This window comes from Myodes glareolus, chromosome 3 (genome assembly GCF_982192425.1).
Source record: "Myodes glareolus chromosome 3, mMyoGla1.1, whole genome shotgun sequence".
Classification (NCBI taxonomy): Eukaryota; Metazoa; Chordata; class Mammalia; order Rodentia; family Cricetidae; genus Myodes; species Myodes glareolus.
In genome coordinates, this window is record NC_142028.1 from 74,318,012 (window position 1) to 74,334,052 (window position 16,041).

The 16,041-nt window shown below is 39.5% G+C and overlaps 1 protein-coding gene across 1 annotated transcript; it reads left to right on the plus strand.

Annotated features, from left to right (window-relative positions):
- The first annotated feature begins 13,164 nt into the window (after positions 1-13,164).
- On the plus strand, positions 13,165-15,758 carry LOC148122692 (olfactory receptor 2A12-like). The gene has a single exon (XM_087904667.1). The coding sequence runs from the start codon at positions 13,198-13,200 to the stop codon at positions 14,146-14,148; it is 951 nt and encodes a 316-aa protein (XP_087760793.1). The 5' UTR covers positions 13,165-13,197; the 3' UTR covers positions 14,149-15,758.
- Positions 15,759-16,041: the final 283 nt, after the last annotated feature.

Consider the following 16,041-nt stretch of genomic DNA (forward strand, 5'->3'; position numbering starts at 1 on the left):
AAAGAGTCTCTTCCTCGTAGTGTGTCCCCAAGAGTCTCTTCCTTGCAAATGTTCTTGTTTACAGAATTCAGGGAATCTCTAATGGGAATAGAAATGGCTCTTTCCCATCTCTCCAGGGGCCAAAATAGGAGGCAGAGCCATGAAAACCAACCAGTTCATTCCACTGGAAAGAGTACAAGATGATGGGGCTGCATTGGTGTCTCAGGATCTTATAGGCAACATCGCCAGGAGCTGTTCTCCTCTCTGTGGAGAAGGCAAGCAACACAGGCCATTTTAAACTCACAGAAACTTTATTTTCTGGAGACTGAGCTGCTGAGAAGCTGGACTTTCACACTCAATTACCTCACGAGGACTTCCTGGTTAGTCTCTTTCCCATAAGAACAAGACATTGCAACTCAGTGACACCTTATTGGAGGCAGGAGTGGTAAGATGGTCATTGGCTTGTGGGTGGGGATCAGGCATCTGTGGAGCTGGAGATCAGAAGTAGCCAGACCACCCATATGTAAGTCCTATGTGTATCCATTCCCAAGTTCTCCTAAAGTTTTCCCTCACTGCCTGCTCCCACTCTCTGTCTTATTCCCTTCATTCCTTTAAGTAATTTTCCTTCCTCCCATTATCCATGAAAGAATAACTTATTCTTTGTTTTGAGTCACATTATCCACAGACATTGGGTACAAACAATACAATGTCCTGAACTCAAAGATCTCAAGTTGAAAACTACATCTGAGAATGAGCAGTGCTGGCCAGTGTTTGAAGTGCTTAGGGGCAGAGTCATGGAAATTTTCCTCTTTGGTTTGTGAGACACAGGGTCTGCTGTAACCTTATCTGGCCTTGAACAGCTATGTAGCTTAGTCTGTCCTTTAAATCCTGATCCTCTTTCTAGCATGGTGGTGCATGCCTTACTCCAGCAATTGGGAGAGGCAGGTAGATCTCTGTGAGTTTAGGACAGCCTGGGCTATATAGTGTGATCTGGAACAGCCTCACCTACCTAGTGAGATCCTGTCTTGAAAAATTAAAAAAAAAGAAAAGTAAAGAAAACAAACAAACAAACAAAAAGAAAAGAAAAATCCCGACCCCCAGCTTTCAAACTCCGGGATAATACCTTCATGTCACCATCAATGGCTGTGTCTTTTTGTTCAAAACACGGAATTGCCCTGTAGACTGCTTTCTCCTGGAATTTACAATCTGATGTCTTCACCTCTTTAGTACTAGGATTTCTTACCTGAACCATGATACTTGGAAGAACACTGTCAGTGAAGACAGAGGGTATTGGTGTGATAAACCATAAAAGACTTTAATCACTTTAACAGTGTCAAATGCCATGCCTTGGGAACTGTATTTCAAAGAGGAGGGAGAGAGGTGAAGCAGGAATCTTTAAAGTTTATTAAGTTCCCGAAAACCCAAAATTTCTGAAATCTCCACCAATTGCTTTCTTGTGCATTTAAGTGCAGCCTGTGGCTTCCCACGTTCAGACAGGAGGAGAAATCTCATTAGGAGACCTGGTGTGTGGCTAGTCATCCGCTCTGTCCTAGGAGGGCTCTGACCTGTGCTGAGTCTCAATTCGCCCTACTAGATAGACTTTGCCTTCTTCCCCTCCCCACTTCAGGACCTGTGTGCGAGAAGCAGAGAAGGTAATTGAAGGCAGACTCTGAGGTGACACCATCTAAACCTCCACTTCTTCCATGCCCTGTAATCTGAAACAAACTTCCTGTTTCAAGCCTTAGCTGTTTTCCTATAACACAGTGCTGAAAATTCTTCCTTCAGAGAATTGTTATTTTAAACTAAAGGTAATAGAGGAATTGGTACAATTTACCCAATAAATGTTCATTGTTTTTATAATTGTAAAGGTGAGGAAGTCACCCATATAGCCGCACTCTGTCAGAGATAATTCTTTCTTAGATGTGTGGGGTTTCAGGTAACACAATAGTAACGAGTGTTTGTCCAAGTTGTTCAGTGTCAAAATTGGTATCCAACCCCTCCAAGTTTCTTCATATTGCAACTGGCCAGTGAGCAAGAAATTCAGGTTGTATCCCTCCTGGGTTAGCACAAGTCAGGGAAGTGTTCCAGGCTGATCTGAGGGTTTATGTGGTCACAGTGTGGGCAACACAGTACAGGTGGTGGCTCCCCTCCATGATGAGAAGCTAGGAATGTATCTCACGATGTGACAGAAGCAGAGACAATCATGATTGCAAAAGCACTTGCATGGGGATCTCTGTGCAGAGGGAGAAGATGTGGAGGAGACAGCTTACACTCTGTTAAGAGTCTTATTCTTAACAGAGCAATAGGTCAGGAATCACCTGTTTATGTAACTCACATCACTGGGCTTGGGAGCTCTTTAAAGGCCCAGACAGATCCAGAGTAATATTCTTTCCCCTTCCCTTCCAAACCTCGCTGTAGCAGTCACATGAGGATGCTAAGAGGCAGGGAGAGGAGGGAGCGCCTGACAAGACTGTAGGTAGAAATGATTGGTTTCTGACCTGGGGTGATGACGCTCAGCATTATCAGGTGGCTGAATGGCCATGTGAGATGATGGGATCGGGGAAATGAAGACTGAGGAGCACTTTATGTCTCTTTGATATTTCTGCCCTGACCCAGGGACAAATCTCTGTGTTCTCCTTTGTATTGGCGATTGGCGCTTTCCTCTTTGACCATTTCAATAGGCCGTGTTTATTAGTGGTTTTCAATCCCTGTTGTGTATCCTTTGTGGGTCATTTCATAGACATGCATAAGTATGTGTGTGGAGATCCTGTTCATAACAGACTTGCTGGATAATGCACTCTGTGTTCAGTTGCAGGGAATGTGCATCTTTCTCCCACTGATTCCAGCTGCTCTCATCATCAGTAAGCATATTTTATTGTAGTCATTTTGGTAGGTGTGTGTTGTATTATATTAGTTTGGTTCTCTGGCAGCAGCTCAGCTGCTCAGGTCACACCCTGGTGGGAATACTGTTCCTTCAGGTACTGGTTCTGCTGCTGCTGCTGTTTTATTTATAAATAAGACTCGAGATTCAAAGGCTGGGGTGAAAACTTGCTGCATAGAGAGGTTACATAGCATCAAGCTCACCCTCTCTCATTGATCTCTGAAAGAAAGCATCCTACCTTTGCCAAACAAACAAACAAAAACCTCACCACTCTAAATCCCTCTCTACTTCTTCTCATGTGTCTTTCTATCTCTTCCAGATTCCTTCTGATGCTCTATGATTACTTTTTTTGCCAACTGTTGCTAACTCAGTCTCTTGACCCAGAGTTATTTTTGTTTAACTCAAATGCACAATTTAGATTCACAGTATAACTAAATATTTCACAACATCCCCTGCACCCATTGTCTAATTCAAAAGGAAATGTTTTATCTCTAGCACAATAAAACTATATACAATTATCAAGTAAGGCTTACATTCATATTGTCTAGTCCATTTCTTTGGGTAAATTCAGTGAAACTACTACCTAGCCTATCCTGGTGAGTCCAAATTTTGTACTTAATTCACTTTCTTTTTTTAATTTTGAAGTTTGTTTATTTTTAACATATGCTCATATTTATAACAGCTTATGTTTCAGTTAAAATTTAAAAATTAAGAGATGTTTCTTGTTCAAATCAAGTGTTTATCTATTTTGATGATATTCTTAGCTTTTCTTCTCCTGTGGAAACAAAGAAAAACATTTTCCCAATCATAATACATGTCCTGGTTTCTGTTTTGAGTTCAGTACATCTTTAAAGTATAGCAGATGATTTAATTCCGTAGTTTTTTCTACTAGATAATGTTTCTCTGCAGCTGTTGTTCCTTTCTCATTAGCATTTCGAAAATTCAAAGGTAATAAAGCATCATGAAATCTATTTCTGGGGGTATTTTTATCCCTTTCTGTTTATTTAACATATCCTTTAGAGTTTGATTGATCTTTCTCTAACTACCTGTCCTATAGGATTGTGTGGTATACCTGAAATATAATTTATATTATAATAAGAGAAAAGTTTCATTTTCCTAGAGACATATGCTGGAGCACTGTCTGTCTTTATTTGTGCATATATACCCATGATGGTCATAACTTCTAGCAAATGTGTAATTACTGAATCAGCCTTTTCTGAACTCAAAGCAGTTGCCCATTGAAAACCTGAGTAAGTATTAATGATATTGTGTGCACATTTTAATTTTCCAAATTCTACAAAATGGTACACATCCATCTGCAAGATTTTATTCCTTTGAGTACTCTTTGGGTTATTTTCTTCAGACAGTGGTGTTTGCTTTTGCAAAGAACAAGTAGGAATCTTACAATTTCCTTGGCTTGTTCCATGTGATAAAAAGTCCTTTTTTTTAAACCTTTGCTATTGACATGACATTTTTTTAAATGAAATTCTGAGGCCTTCAGCACATTTTCAATCAATAATTGATCAATTTCTCTATTACCTTGTGCTATAGGACCTGGAAGCTCTATATGGGGTCAGATATGTGCTATAAATATGGGATGATGCCTAGTCCTGATTATATCTTGTACCTAAATATATAATAAATTAATTCTGTATCATCTGGTGTAAATTCAGCAGTTTCAATATGCAAAACAACTCCTTTTACACAGTGCAAATCAGTAACTATGTTGAGAACTTCTTTAATATGCCCTAGTACCAAGAGAATAGCATATAATTATTACTTTTAGATGGAATCATAAGGGTTTATTCCACTTTACTTAAATTTTTGGATTTGCAACCTGACTTTCCTTATTTATTTGCATCAGTATAAAATGTAGGGGTCTGCCATGGACCGGCTCAGGTGAGCCACTCAGATCGTGGGAGAATCAGGGCGAAGGCTCAGGAGAATTCAGAAATCCGGCGATGAATGACAGACAGACACCCTCAATGTGACTGAAAAATGCTGCTGCAATTTTACTTTTTTCAGTGCAAGATTATATATTTTTTTACAATCAAAGAACTTGGCAAAGGTTTACATCATCAAATCATAGAACAGAAAAGAACAGCATAAAACAGTTTACAAAAAGAATCTTTGAAGATGCTTTGACTTGGGTACAAGGACTTCTGCTTTCTCATATTTTGTAAAATAAGCTCTTTTTTCTTGCCTTTAGAGAAACCATTGCCCTTGAGCTAGACTATCTTTATCAGTTTGTACCAGGTGGCTGGCTGGTTTGAGCTAAGTGACCTTGTGCTCCTGGGTGGGAAAGAAGAAGGCTACTATCTCCCTGGGAAAACTTTCTGCTAGGAAATTTCAAAGACATAGTCTCGAACCTCTCTGAAACTCACTCCATATCACTGACCTCAACTCTCCTCCCTTCACAATTCTCAGGCTCAGATGTTGTCAGCTTAGATTAGATCTTTTTCTGCCCATAAGAAAGGTTTCATAGGCCTTCTGTTTGCAACTGCACATACTTCCCAGGCAAATGCCTAATACTGTTTTTCCTGCAGAAGGCTTTTAAGGTTTTTCCTAGTAAAATTAACTCCTTTTGTTCCACATCATCAAGGAATTATCCTAATGATGACCCTGCTAATTCCCAGAACTGGCTACTTCTTTTAAGGCTTTAATGAATGGTGGGGCAGAGCTCAAAATGTCCCCAGCAGTTTTGTTTGTATTTGTAACTGCCTAGAATAGTCTGATCTGTTAGCAATATGCAAGGATCACAAAGACAAGGAAAAAGACACACATATGGCGCCAAGGACAGCAAGGTCGAGTCAGTACAAATGGCGACTCAGGTGGCATTATGACCACAACTGATTGCCAAGGGACAACCAGGGACATAGCTCTGTGAAGCGCGAGCCCCAATCCTACGGCAACAGCCCGTCCAGTCAGCGTTTCTGCTACACTGGCGTGACAGCCGTGGATGTAGCAGGGGTCCAATTATTGGTGTGTCCCATACAATGCCAGCGAGATTCCAGTTAGTTCTTTTTATAAATCAAATTCTCTTTTTGGGGATAGTTCCTGTTAATCTTTCCCAAAAAATTACTATAAACTCTTTGCCAGGGTTCACCCTTTTCCAATAATTTGTCAATTTCATCATTGTTAAGAGGTATTTTAATTTCTGCTGGGTCTATTTCTACTAATTGGAGAAGCCTCAACTTTCCTTTTATAATTAACTCAGAAACATTTTCTACATAACTTTTATTTTTTTGCCCAGTTCATGCGGTAAAAATATCTATTCAAAGATAATATCATACCTCTGCATTAAAAGTTCTCTAGGGGAATGTGTGGTGAGTAATATCACCGGGATGCAGTTAAGATTAGGATCCACATAATGCACATGTGTTCTGTAATTTTTCTCCAATCAAAGTAAGTTATCTCTCAGATTCTGCTGATAATTCCCTGAGATTATTTAACTGCTTGTCATCATCTAAGGTTTTGTTTAAATTAATTGGTTCATCAGGTTTAATTACAGGAGTGGACCATAACTGGGGAATGTTTTCTAGGAATCTTTGGAAGTCACCAAGAGTCTGCAATCAATCCCTTCAAATTTGCACATTTTGAGGTTAAATTTTTTTATAAACCTCTTTTATAGCTTATGTTGGAAGGAGGCTGCTTGTTGGTTCCTGGATGCTTGACAGCTCAGACCTGAAATAATCACACAGAAACTATATTATTTAAGCAACGGTTTGGCCCACTAGCAGTAGATTTTTATTGGCTAACTCTTACATACAAATTTAACCCATCTCCATTAATCTGTGTATCACCATGTGGCAGTGGCTTACTGGGTAAAATTCTGGCGTCTGTCTCCAGTGGGGTTGCATGGCTTCTTTCTGACTCCATTTTTTTTTCTCCCAGCATACAGCCTAGCTTTCCCTGCCTAGTTTTGTGCTGTCCTGCCATAGACTCAAAGCAGTTCTTTATTAACCAATGTTAATCACAGCATACAGAGGGGATCCCACATCAAGCCTAACTCAATAATTAATAGAATTTCCTCTTTGTCTTTTTTCAGGAGCAGTTTGTAATCTCCAATAAGGCAATTTTTTTAAACTTCTTTAAATATTCTTTCTAAAGTATCTAGTTTGAGTCAAATACTAAAATATCATCCATGCAATGGTCAGGTATAGATTCAGGAAATTGCTTTTGTATCATTTCCAATGGCTGACTTACAAAATATTGGCCCGGTATAAGGCAATTTAACATTCTCTGTGGGATAATTTTCCATTGATATATTTTACCAGACTGAGAATTTTCATAAGTAGGCACCATGAAGGCAACTTTTACTCTGCCATTTTCTTATAAAGGTGTAGTGAAAAAACAATCTTTTAAATCAATAACTATAAGAGGCCATCCTCAGTCAATAGAGAAGGCAAAGGAATTCCAAATTGTAGAGAGGCCATTGACTGAATCACTTGATTAACAGCTCTTAAATCTGTGACCTTTCTTCATTTTCCAGATTTCTAATTATCAATAAATACAAACAAATTCCGAGGGCCGATTGATTCTTCACTATGCTGAGCATCTACTTGCTTGTGTGCCAGCAGTGTTAAAGCCTGAAGTTTCCCTATTGTTAAATACCATTGAGCAACCCATACAGATTTGTCTTCAAACCATTTTAAAGTTAGGTCTGTTGGTGCCTTTTAACTATCAACAGCTATTGTGCCCTGTTTTTCTCCAACCTAAATTTTCAGTGACTGTTCTTTATAAAATCTTCTTATATTTTCCCCAGAAACATACGTTAATTTATGGCTTGCTTCTCAGATTGGGGACTTTAATCTGAGCAGTTGTAACAAATCGTATTCCCAAAACTTCATTGCTATGTTAGCCAAATTTGGTTTTAATATTCCTCTCTATCCTTCTAGCCCTATACATTCAATCCATTTCATGCTCTGATTTCCCTGAGATAAAATTCTGATCCCTAAAAAGTGAATATTTACATACTGGAGAGGCCAATTGGAATCAAGATTCTGATGAAGTTATTGTTACATCTGCAGTTATGTCTACCATATCTTCAATGACAACATTATTTATTCATATTTTCAGTTTTGGTCTTTGTGCCTTTGTAGATGTTTGCAAAGATACTTGCTTTCCAGTTTCTCCTGTATTTTTGTTGTCTCTTCTTTAGCTGTTCTATTATCCAGAGCAGTATTGTTTCTTACTAGTAGGCATTAGGTTCTTTAATTGCTCTGGGAAGGATTTTCCTCTCTGATGGCAGGAAACGACTGAACCAGATTTGGCATAAGGGACAAATTTGGCATAGGAGCCTGTGAGAGTCCCCTCACAGAGTTTCCCAATGGTGAAGGATAATCATGAATATTCCTTGTGGACCTACATTCATTAGTACAATGCCTGGTTTTTCCATACCTTCCACATAATCCAGAAGTGTGGTGCATTCTCAATGGATTATTCTTAGGAAAAAACATTGTTTCTAGGAATGCCCCTGTCTACAATACCTTTTAAATTGACCTTGCTTCTCACAATTATAACATTTGACATTTTGATTTTTCCTCAAACCTCTGGAAACCACTTCTCCTATCCATGTATCATCATGTTCACGATATTCTATATTAATTATATCTCAGATCCATTCCTCCAAAGGTGCTGACCTTGCCTTTAACAGCCTAATTATTCTTTTGCATAGAGAACTGGCATTCTCAAAATCCAGAGATTTGTTTATTATTTCTCTAGCTTCTGAACTTGTTATCTTTCTATTTACCACTGAAGTCAGTCTTTGTAAGAAATCTGTAAAGGCTTCTTTTGGCCCCTGCAAAATTTAGTAAATGACTCAATTTTCTATCCTATTTCTCCAATTCTGTCCCAAGCATTCAAAACCACTGCATGGCATAAATCTAAGGTGTGGTCTTCATATACAACCTGCCTTTCTATAGTAGCATAGTCTCTTTCAAGTATTTGATCTTGGGAGATTTCCCTTCTTCTAGCTTTAGTCTGTTCAATAATCTTAGCCTCTTCTCTGAATCAGGTACTCCATTGTAATTGGGGCCCACTTTCTAAAACTGCATTAACCAAGTCTTTCTAGTCATTGGGGATAATTTTATTACAAAATGACCATGAGTTTAATATTGGAGTCACAAAATGTGAATGTATGCTATGTGAGACTATCACTTCCTTCAATCTCTTTAAATCTAACAATGGCACAGAAGTTTAGTTAGCTGGAACTGACCTTCTTGGCAATTCCTGTAAGGTTACTTACTTACTTATTAAGCTTGATTGTCTGAAAACCTTAGGCTGTTCCTCTCTATTCTTATAATGCAAGGATGAAATTATCTGTTCATTAAATTGTTTTGTTGAGCTTGAATCTCTTGGTGATCTATTTTACTAGATTTGTCTAAGGTCTGTATCTTAGCACACAGATTAATCAATGCTTTTTAGTGATATGACTAACAGTACTATGCTGACAATATTTATAGGTAACATTACACGAATCATATCTAAATTAGTTATCCTCTCTTTAAATCACTCAATTTTCAAACTGTCATATAGACACCCAAGGCCCACCATTACAATGTTTTTTTTTTAAACATGGGAAAAACTCCCTTTTAACTGATTACTCCCTTGAAAAATTCTCGATCATATGTCAAACCTACCAACAATGTTGATGTAAATGTGAGGCTGAATTATGCTGCATAGAACAGTAAAATCCTGGATTTCAAGGCAGCTACCTAGTTTGACAGCAGTCTGAGACAGAGGTTCAGGGAAAGTCTGAAGTTCATGGTGGAGAGAGGAGGAGCTTTAACAAGAGCCTGTTACCCTTGAGATGGAGAGAGGGAAAGGGAAAGAGAGAAAGAGACAGAGAGAGAGAGAGAGAGAGAGAGAGAGAGAGAGAGAGAGAGAGAGAGAGAGCGCCTAGCAGCGTGGGACTGGAGCCCCATGTGCAGCCACGGCCTGTGTTGGTGACTGAAAAGCCCCAGACAAACAATTTTTTGGAGAATTTGTACCCCAAACATTGGGCACCAAATGTAGCATGAATAATAAAAACCCAGAGATAGATATTGGAGTTCAATCCGAAAACCAGAAAATCAAAGCAGCCCAGGCACTAGAGAAGTCATATATGTACCAAGGCGTGATGACTGTAGACTATACAGTCTAAGCATCTCTCCTTTCTTTTTAAATTCTTTCTAGTGCTGGGATTAAAGGCATGACTCCCGAGTACTGGGATTAAAGGTGTGAGCTACCACCACCTGGATTTGTTTCTGCATTGATCTTATGTAGGCCAGGGTGACCTTGTACTCATAGAAATTCATCTGTCTCTGTCTTCCAAATCCTGGGATTAAAGGCATTTGTCAACAATGCCTGACCTCTAGTGAATTAGATTTGTCCTTCTGATATTTAGGCAAGCATTATTTATTAAAATGTAAATAAAATATCATTATAAGTATTCACATAATGGCCATGACTTCAAATAAATGCATACTTATAGAATCAGCCTTTTCAGAATTTAAAGTAGTTCATTGAAATCCTGGTTATGCATCTACTGTATGATGCCTGCATTTTAATTTTCAACCTCTGCATAATGAAACACATCCATTCAACAAGTTCATTTCTTTGAGTATCTTTTTGGCTACTTTCTTCAGGTAATGGAATCTTTTTATGCAAAGAACAAGTAGAACATTTCTTTATAATTTCTTTGGGTCATTGCCAAGTGATACAAAAATCTGTCTTCAAACTGGTCTTGTTAAATCTCATTACCTCTAGCCCTGCTTTATTGTTTAATGATCCTAGTTTCCTCTCTCCACCATATATTCCATTGTAACTGAAGCCCCTTCTAATATTTCTGTAACTAAATATTTCCAGTCTTGTGGAATAGTTATGTTCCTTGTTGCTCATGAATTTAACATGTGCTTCACTAAAGATGGATGTGTACCATATGAAATGACTGTTTCCTTTCATCTCTTCAAATATAGCATCTCTACTGGATTCCAATTAGCGTCTGCATAGCCCTGTGTCTGCCTATCATCTGATATTCATTCTTGTATAGTAAATGGATAAATTATGGTTGGTTTTTTAACAATTTGAGGCTGCTCCTTTTCAGTTTCATAATATAATGGGGCATTAGGTTCTGTTATAAATTTCTCTGCTGAGTCTGAGTATTTTTCTTATTTTCATTAGTAGGTCTTTCTAAAGCTTTTATGTTATCAATGAAATTTTTTTATTTTCAGTGATGATCCTTTCTAAGGTTTAGATCTCATCAGCAGTAAATAAGTCTTTCTAAAGCTCATATCTTATCAATGATAAGTCTTTCTAAGGCTTGTATACTATCAGTCAAATTATATTTGATATACTTATCAAACCACTTTTAAAGGATCAAATAGTAATTACTAAACTGATAGTAACTACCATCAACATTAAGTCAATCTCAGAAAAGTCATTTATCCCATCATTTAAAATTTTCAAACGACCCATATTTGAACTATGCATTGTGGGTTCTATCACCCTGCAGTGTGATGCTTCCCCTCCTAAAAGACTTCTCAGGAATCTCACCAAATCTTTTGACTTCTCAGTTTTTCCATGGTGTCTGTGGTGAATTCAAGCCCTTTCTGTGATTTCCAAGCTGGAACCTGTTTTCAGAGTTCCAGCAAGCAGCTGCCACCTGCTGTGAATGCTCCTGTAGAGAATGCCAGGCAGCAACTGTGGCAGATCTGGCGGTCTTGACTTCTGTATCTACGTGGTTGTGACCCACATTGGGCGAAAGCATTGTTTTATCCTTGGCACAGTGATTGCACTTTAACCTACTGCTATTTTAGCTAGCAACTGTGATTCCACAGTTACTTTCCTGCATATCTGTGGCAGAGGCCTGGACACTCATGCCACAGCCTGGTGGGAATTCTCTTCTTGCAGTCACTGGCTCTGCTGTTGTCCCTAAAGTTAGCTTTAAATCTCTATGGTTCTATTTATAAATAAGACTCAGGATTCAAAGACTGGGCTGAAAGCCTGATCACTCAGAGAGGTTGAGTAGCACCTAGTTTACTAACTTCTCTCCTTACTTGATTCTCTGTAAGGAGCATTCTTCTGCTCTGCCAAACAAAAAACCTTCACCACTCTAAATCCCTCGCTACTACCTTCTGTGCATCTCTCCGTTTCTTCCAGATACCCTCTGATGCTCTATGATTACTTTCCATCAAGTAGTTGACGACTCAATCTCTTGACCCAGCATTAATTTTATGTAATTAACTCAAACACAAACTTGGGATTCACAGTGTTATCAACAATTCCCCAGCAGGCAGGCGGTGGTGGGAGCTACAGAGATTAGGATAGGAGGAGTGGGCATTGACATTGTGAGTAATAGTGCTGAGTGCTTTCATGCTTAGGCAGTGCTCATTTAGATAGACTCCTTTGTGAAATGCTCTAACTTCTTTTCATTATTCTGTTGGTAGGGCTGCTTTTATGTTATGTACAAGTTTAATTTTTTAATTCATGATATACATCTTTTTAATTCATTCTCTTATGCCATTCTTCTCTCTATGGTAAGTACTTTTCCATAACTTTTTAAAGAATTTTTTTTATCCCCAAAAAGGATAAAAATAATTACATGGTTTGACTTAAAAAAATCTGGTTGTTTTACACTTGGTAGTTAAATTTATGGTATGCTTTGAATTGAGTTTGTGTGAGTGCAGCAGTAAGTAGGAGTAAAAAGACAAAGATTTATCACATGAATAGCAGCTCATCTGCATTTCTTGGAAAGGCTATCAAGTCCCAGGTGCATTGTAGTGTGAACCTATGTCATCAGTCAGAAGGCAATGTGTGCATGGGTCTGTGTCTGCTGTGTTCTGTTACCTTCACCCATTTGTTTACTATCTCTCTTTTGCATTTATCTGTGTGCATGCATGTCTGTGTGTGTTCGGGGGTCAGAGACTGGTATGGATTTTTTCCTCAGTTTCGCTCCATCTTATTCATCAAGGCAGGGTCTCTCAGTTGAACCCAGTCTTCATCATTTTAATTGGTGTCAGTAGCTTCTCACTATGGGGATCCCTGGTATGAGAGAGTAAATGCTCATACAGCATCTAATGTGTTACTTGGTGTTTCTAGAAGCTTTGTGAACTACTTTAGATATTCACAATAATGCCAAGACATGAGTCTCATCAGTCTCATTTTATAGATGAAGAGACTGAGGCATCAAGAGGTCACATAACTTGGGAAACTTGGAAAGAGTGCACAGAAACTGAGCAGTGTGCTCAGAATCAATACTCCAGCCTTCCTACCTCTATAGATGCCATCTTGCTGGTCCACCATCTATCTAGTAACATGTTGTTAAATGTGATTCTCTTACAGGCCCAGTGGTTTGGATGATTCCAAGGCAGAACCAAAGCTGGATTTCTGAGTTTATCCTGCTTGGCTTCTCCAGGGACCCTATGACAAACAGCACCCTCTTCATTGTGTTCCTTCTCATCTATCTGAGCTCAGTTCTGGGCAATGGGCTCATCATCCTGCTGATCTGCCTGGACACTCATCTGCACACACCCATGTACTTCTTCCTCTGTAATCTTGCCCTGTTGGATATGGGCTATGTTACCACCACTATTCCCCAGATGTTGGTGCATCTTCTTGCTAAATCCCAGACCATCTCCTTTGCTGGATGTTGGCTTCAGATGTATATGTTTGGTGCATTGGCACTTACAGAGTGTATCCTCTTTGTGGTCATGGCTTATGACCGGTATGTGGCAATTTGCCACCCACTGAATTATACTGTCATCCTCACCTGGGACTTGTGCATACGGTTGGCATCTGGAACCTGGGTCTGTGGTTTCTTCTTCTCTCTGATACACACCTTCTTAACCATGAGGCTTCCATACTGTGGCCCTAACATGGTCAACCATTACTTTTGTGAAGGACCCTCAGTACGTAGTTTGGCCTGCATGGACACTCATCTTATTGAAATAGTGGATTTAGTCATGAGTGTCTTCATAATTCTTGTCCCAATCTCCCTCATTGTGGTCTCTTATATTTATATTGCCATGGCTATTCTCAAGATCAAATCCACCCAGGGCCGCTGCAAGGCTTTCTCTACCTGTGCCTCCCACTTGACTGTGGTCACACTCTTTTATGGTCCAGCCACGTACATCTACTTAAGGCCCAACTCCAGCTACTCCCCTGAGCATGACAAACAGATCTCGCTCTTTTATAATGTCTTTACCATCTTGCTCAACCCAATAGTCTACAGCCTGAGGAACAAAGATATCAAAAGAGCATTTCTCAAGATGATGGATATGGTAAGTGGACTGTTGAATCTTAGGTGAACATTGGATAATTGTTCAATGTTTAAGATAAAGACAGTGTCTTTGTGGTATGTAAACAACATTGAGTATTTGATCAACGTAACTTCTTAATAACCAGGGGAAATATTCTTGCAACAGAGATGACAGTCTTAATGAACAGATTACAATACACTTTAACTGAAAATGTCTCAATAATCTTTGTGGTTGTGGTTATAAGTATAAAGACGTGCTATTGCTCACATTTGTTAATTGTAGATTGGAGGTGACCTTGTGTAGTTACCCCCAGATCCATCCTGAAGGAGGATTCCTGTATCCAGTACTTTCAGCAGGAATGGATTGTGGGCTTGGGAAAGATTGGGAGTTGTGGGGAAGGACTGGGGGTGAGGGAACTGTAATTGGGCTGGAAATAATTAATTGCCTAAGTAATTAAAATTGGTCTTCTTATGTTGTTTATTTGAGGGTTTCTTTTAAGTGAAGGTTTTACATATTTCATGCTGGCTTGGAATGTTTAATGAACCCCAAAACTATCTTGAACTTCTGATCTTCCTGACTGTTGTGATTTAGCTGTTCCCAGACCGATAGCGGAATTTCCTTGTGGTCTGTAATTGACAAGGATGTTTGTGTTCTTTCTGGCCGGTGGGTTTCACAGAAGCAGAAGAGGTATAAAAGGCTTTAGCTGAGACAAAATAACGGTTGCTGTTCTTCCACCTGAAAATAAGCCTCCTTGTCTCAATCCTGGCACCCCCCCACCAGTCTAGCCATCCAGGCTGCACTGTGTGGCAAGTGGAGGTTCCACAGAGATCTGGAAAGTGGGGATACATGAATGGGGTTGCTCCGTCTCCTGAGGAGCATGTTGGGGAAGGTAATGTGTTCTTTTTTTTTTCATCCCCAGACATACTCTGAGGGACACCATCCAAAAGACTAGCAAGTATAAAGAAGAGGTGGGAGGGTGAATTGAAGGCTTCAAAAAGTAACTGAAACTCTTAAAGCAATAAGGCACGGAAGTAACAAGGAAGACAGCAGAAGATTTTGTACAAACAATAGTTCAAGTTAGCCCCTAGTTTATTATGGGAGGGGGTTTAAATGTTCCAGACTGGGAACAAGTCAAGTCAGATTAAAAGGAGTATGTGTTTCTTCATCCCCAGAGATGCTCTGAGGGATGCCCTCTGGAAGACTGACCAGTATCGTAGTATCAAAGAGGAGGCAGGAGAGTAAATCGAGGGCATCCAAAAGATAGAATGTGTGCAGATGTATGTTATTGTGTTGATTGTGCTGTCTTTTGTGTTCTGGATGGGAGAAAGTCATTTGATTCTGGGAACTGGTAAGAAAGGTATTTTGACTTTAAAATACAGGCCTAAGGATTTGATACTTTGGAAAAGAGGTTCTGCTTTTGTCTCCACAGAGGATGAGAACATGTGGATTCATTGTAAATTTATGTGATTTGATTCACCGAGACCCTCTAAAATGTTGATGTAAAATACCCTCAAGAATGCAGCACCCCTGCAGGAAGTAGCCAGATAAGTTGATGATGCCCAAATTCCCTAAAAGATTGTTAAAGTGGGGCCCCTTCAATGGTTATGGAGCAGAGGCAGCAAGCCTGCTTCCCTGAGTTCTGCTCCACTCCATGCAGCAGGTTGGACCCAGAGAGAGTGCATCTGGGGCCAGAAGGCAGCTGGAGCAGAGCTTTGATAGGTGGCTGCGGTGAAAGACATGTTGCCCTGGCCCAGTTGGTGTCCTGCCTGGAGGATACTATGGTGGTGTCAGGAGTATCAGCAAATATGGCAACAAGTGCTGGACCACAGAAGATCGGCAGAAGAGAGACCTTGAAATCACCACAGTTGTGATTGCCATTATTGCTGTCTCTGCCACCGCAGATACTGCTGCCAGAAGTGTTCTTTCCCAGACTGTGCAGAG

Coding starts and splice junctions, on each gene's coding strand:
- LOC148122692 (XM_087904667.1), top strand. CDS start 13,198: ATGATTCCAAGGCAGAACCAAAGCTGGATTTCTGAGTTTATCCTGCTT.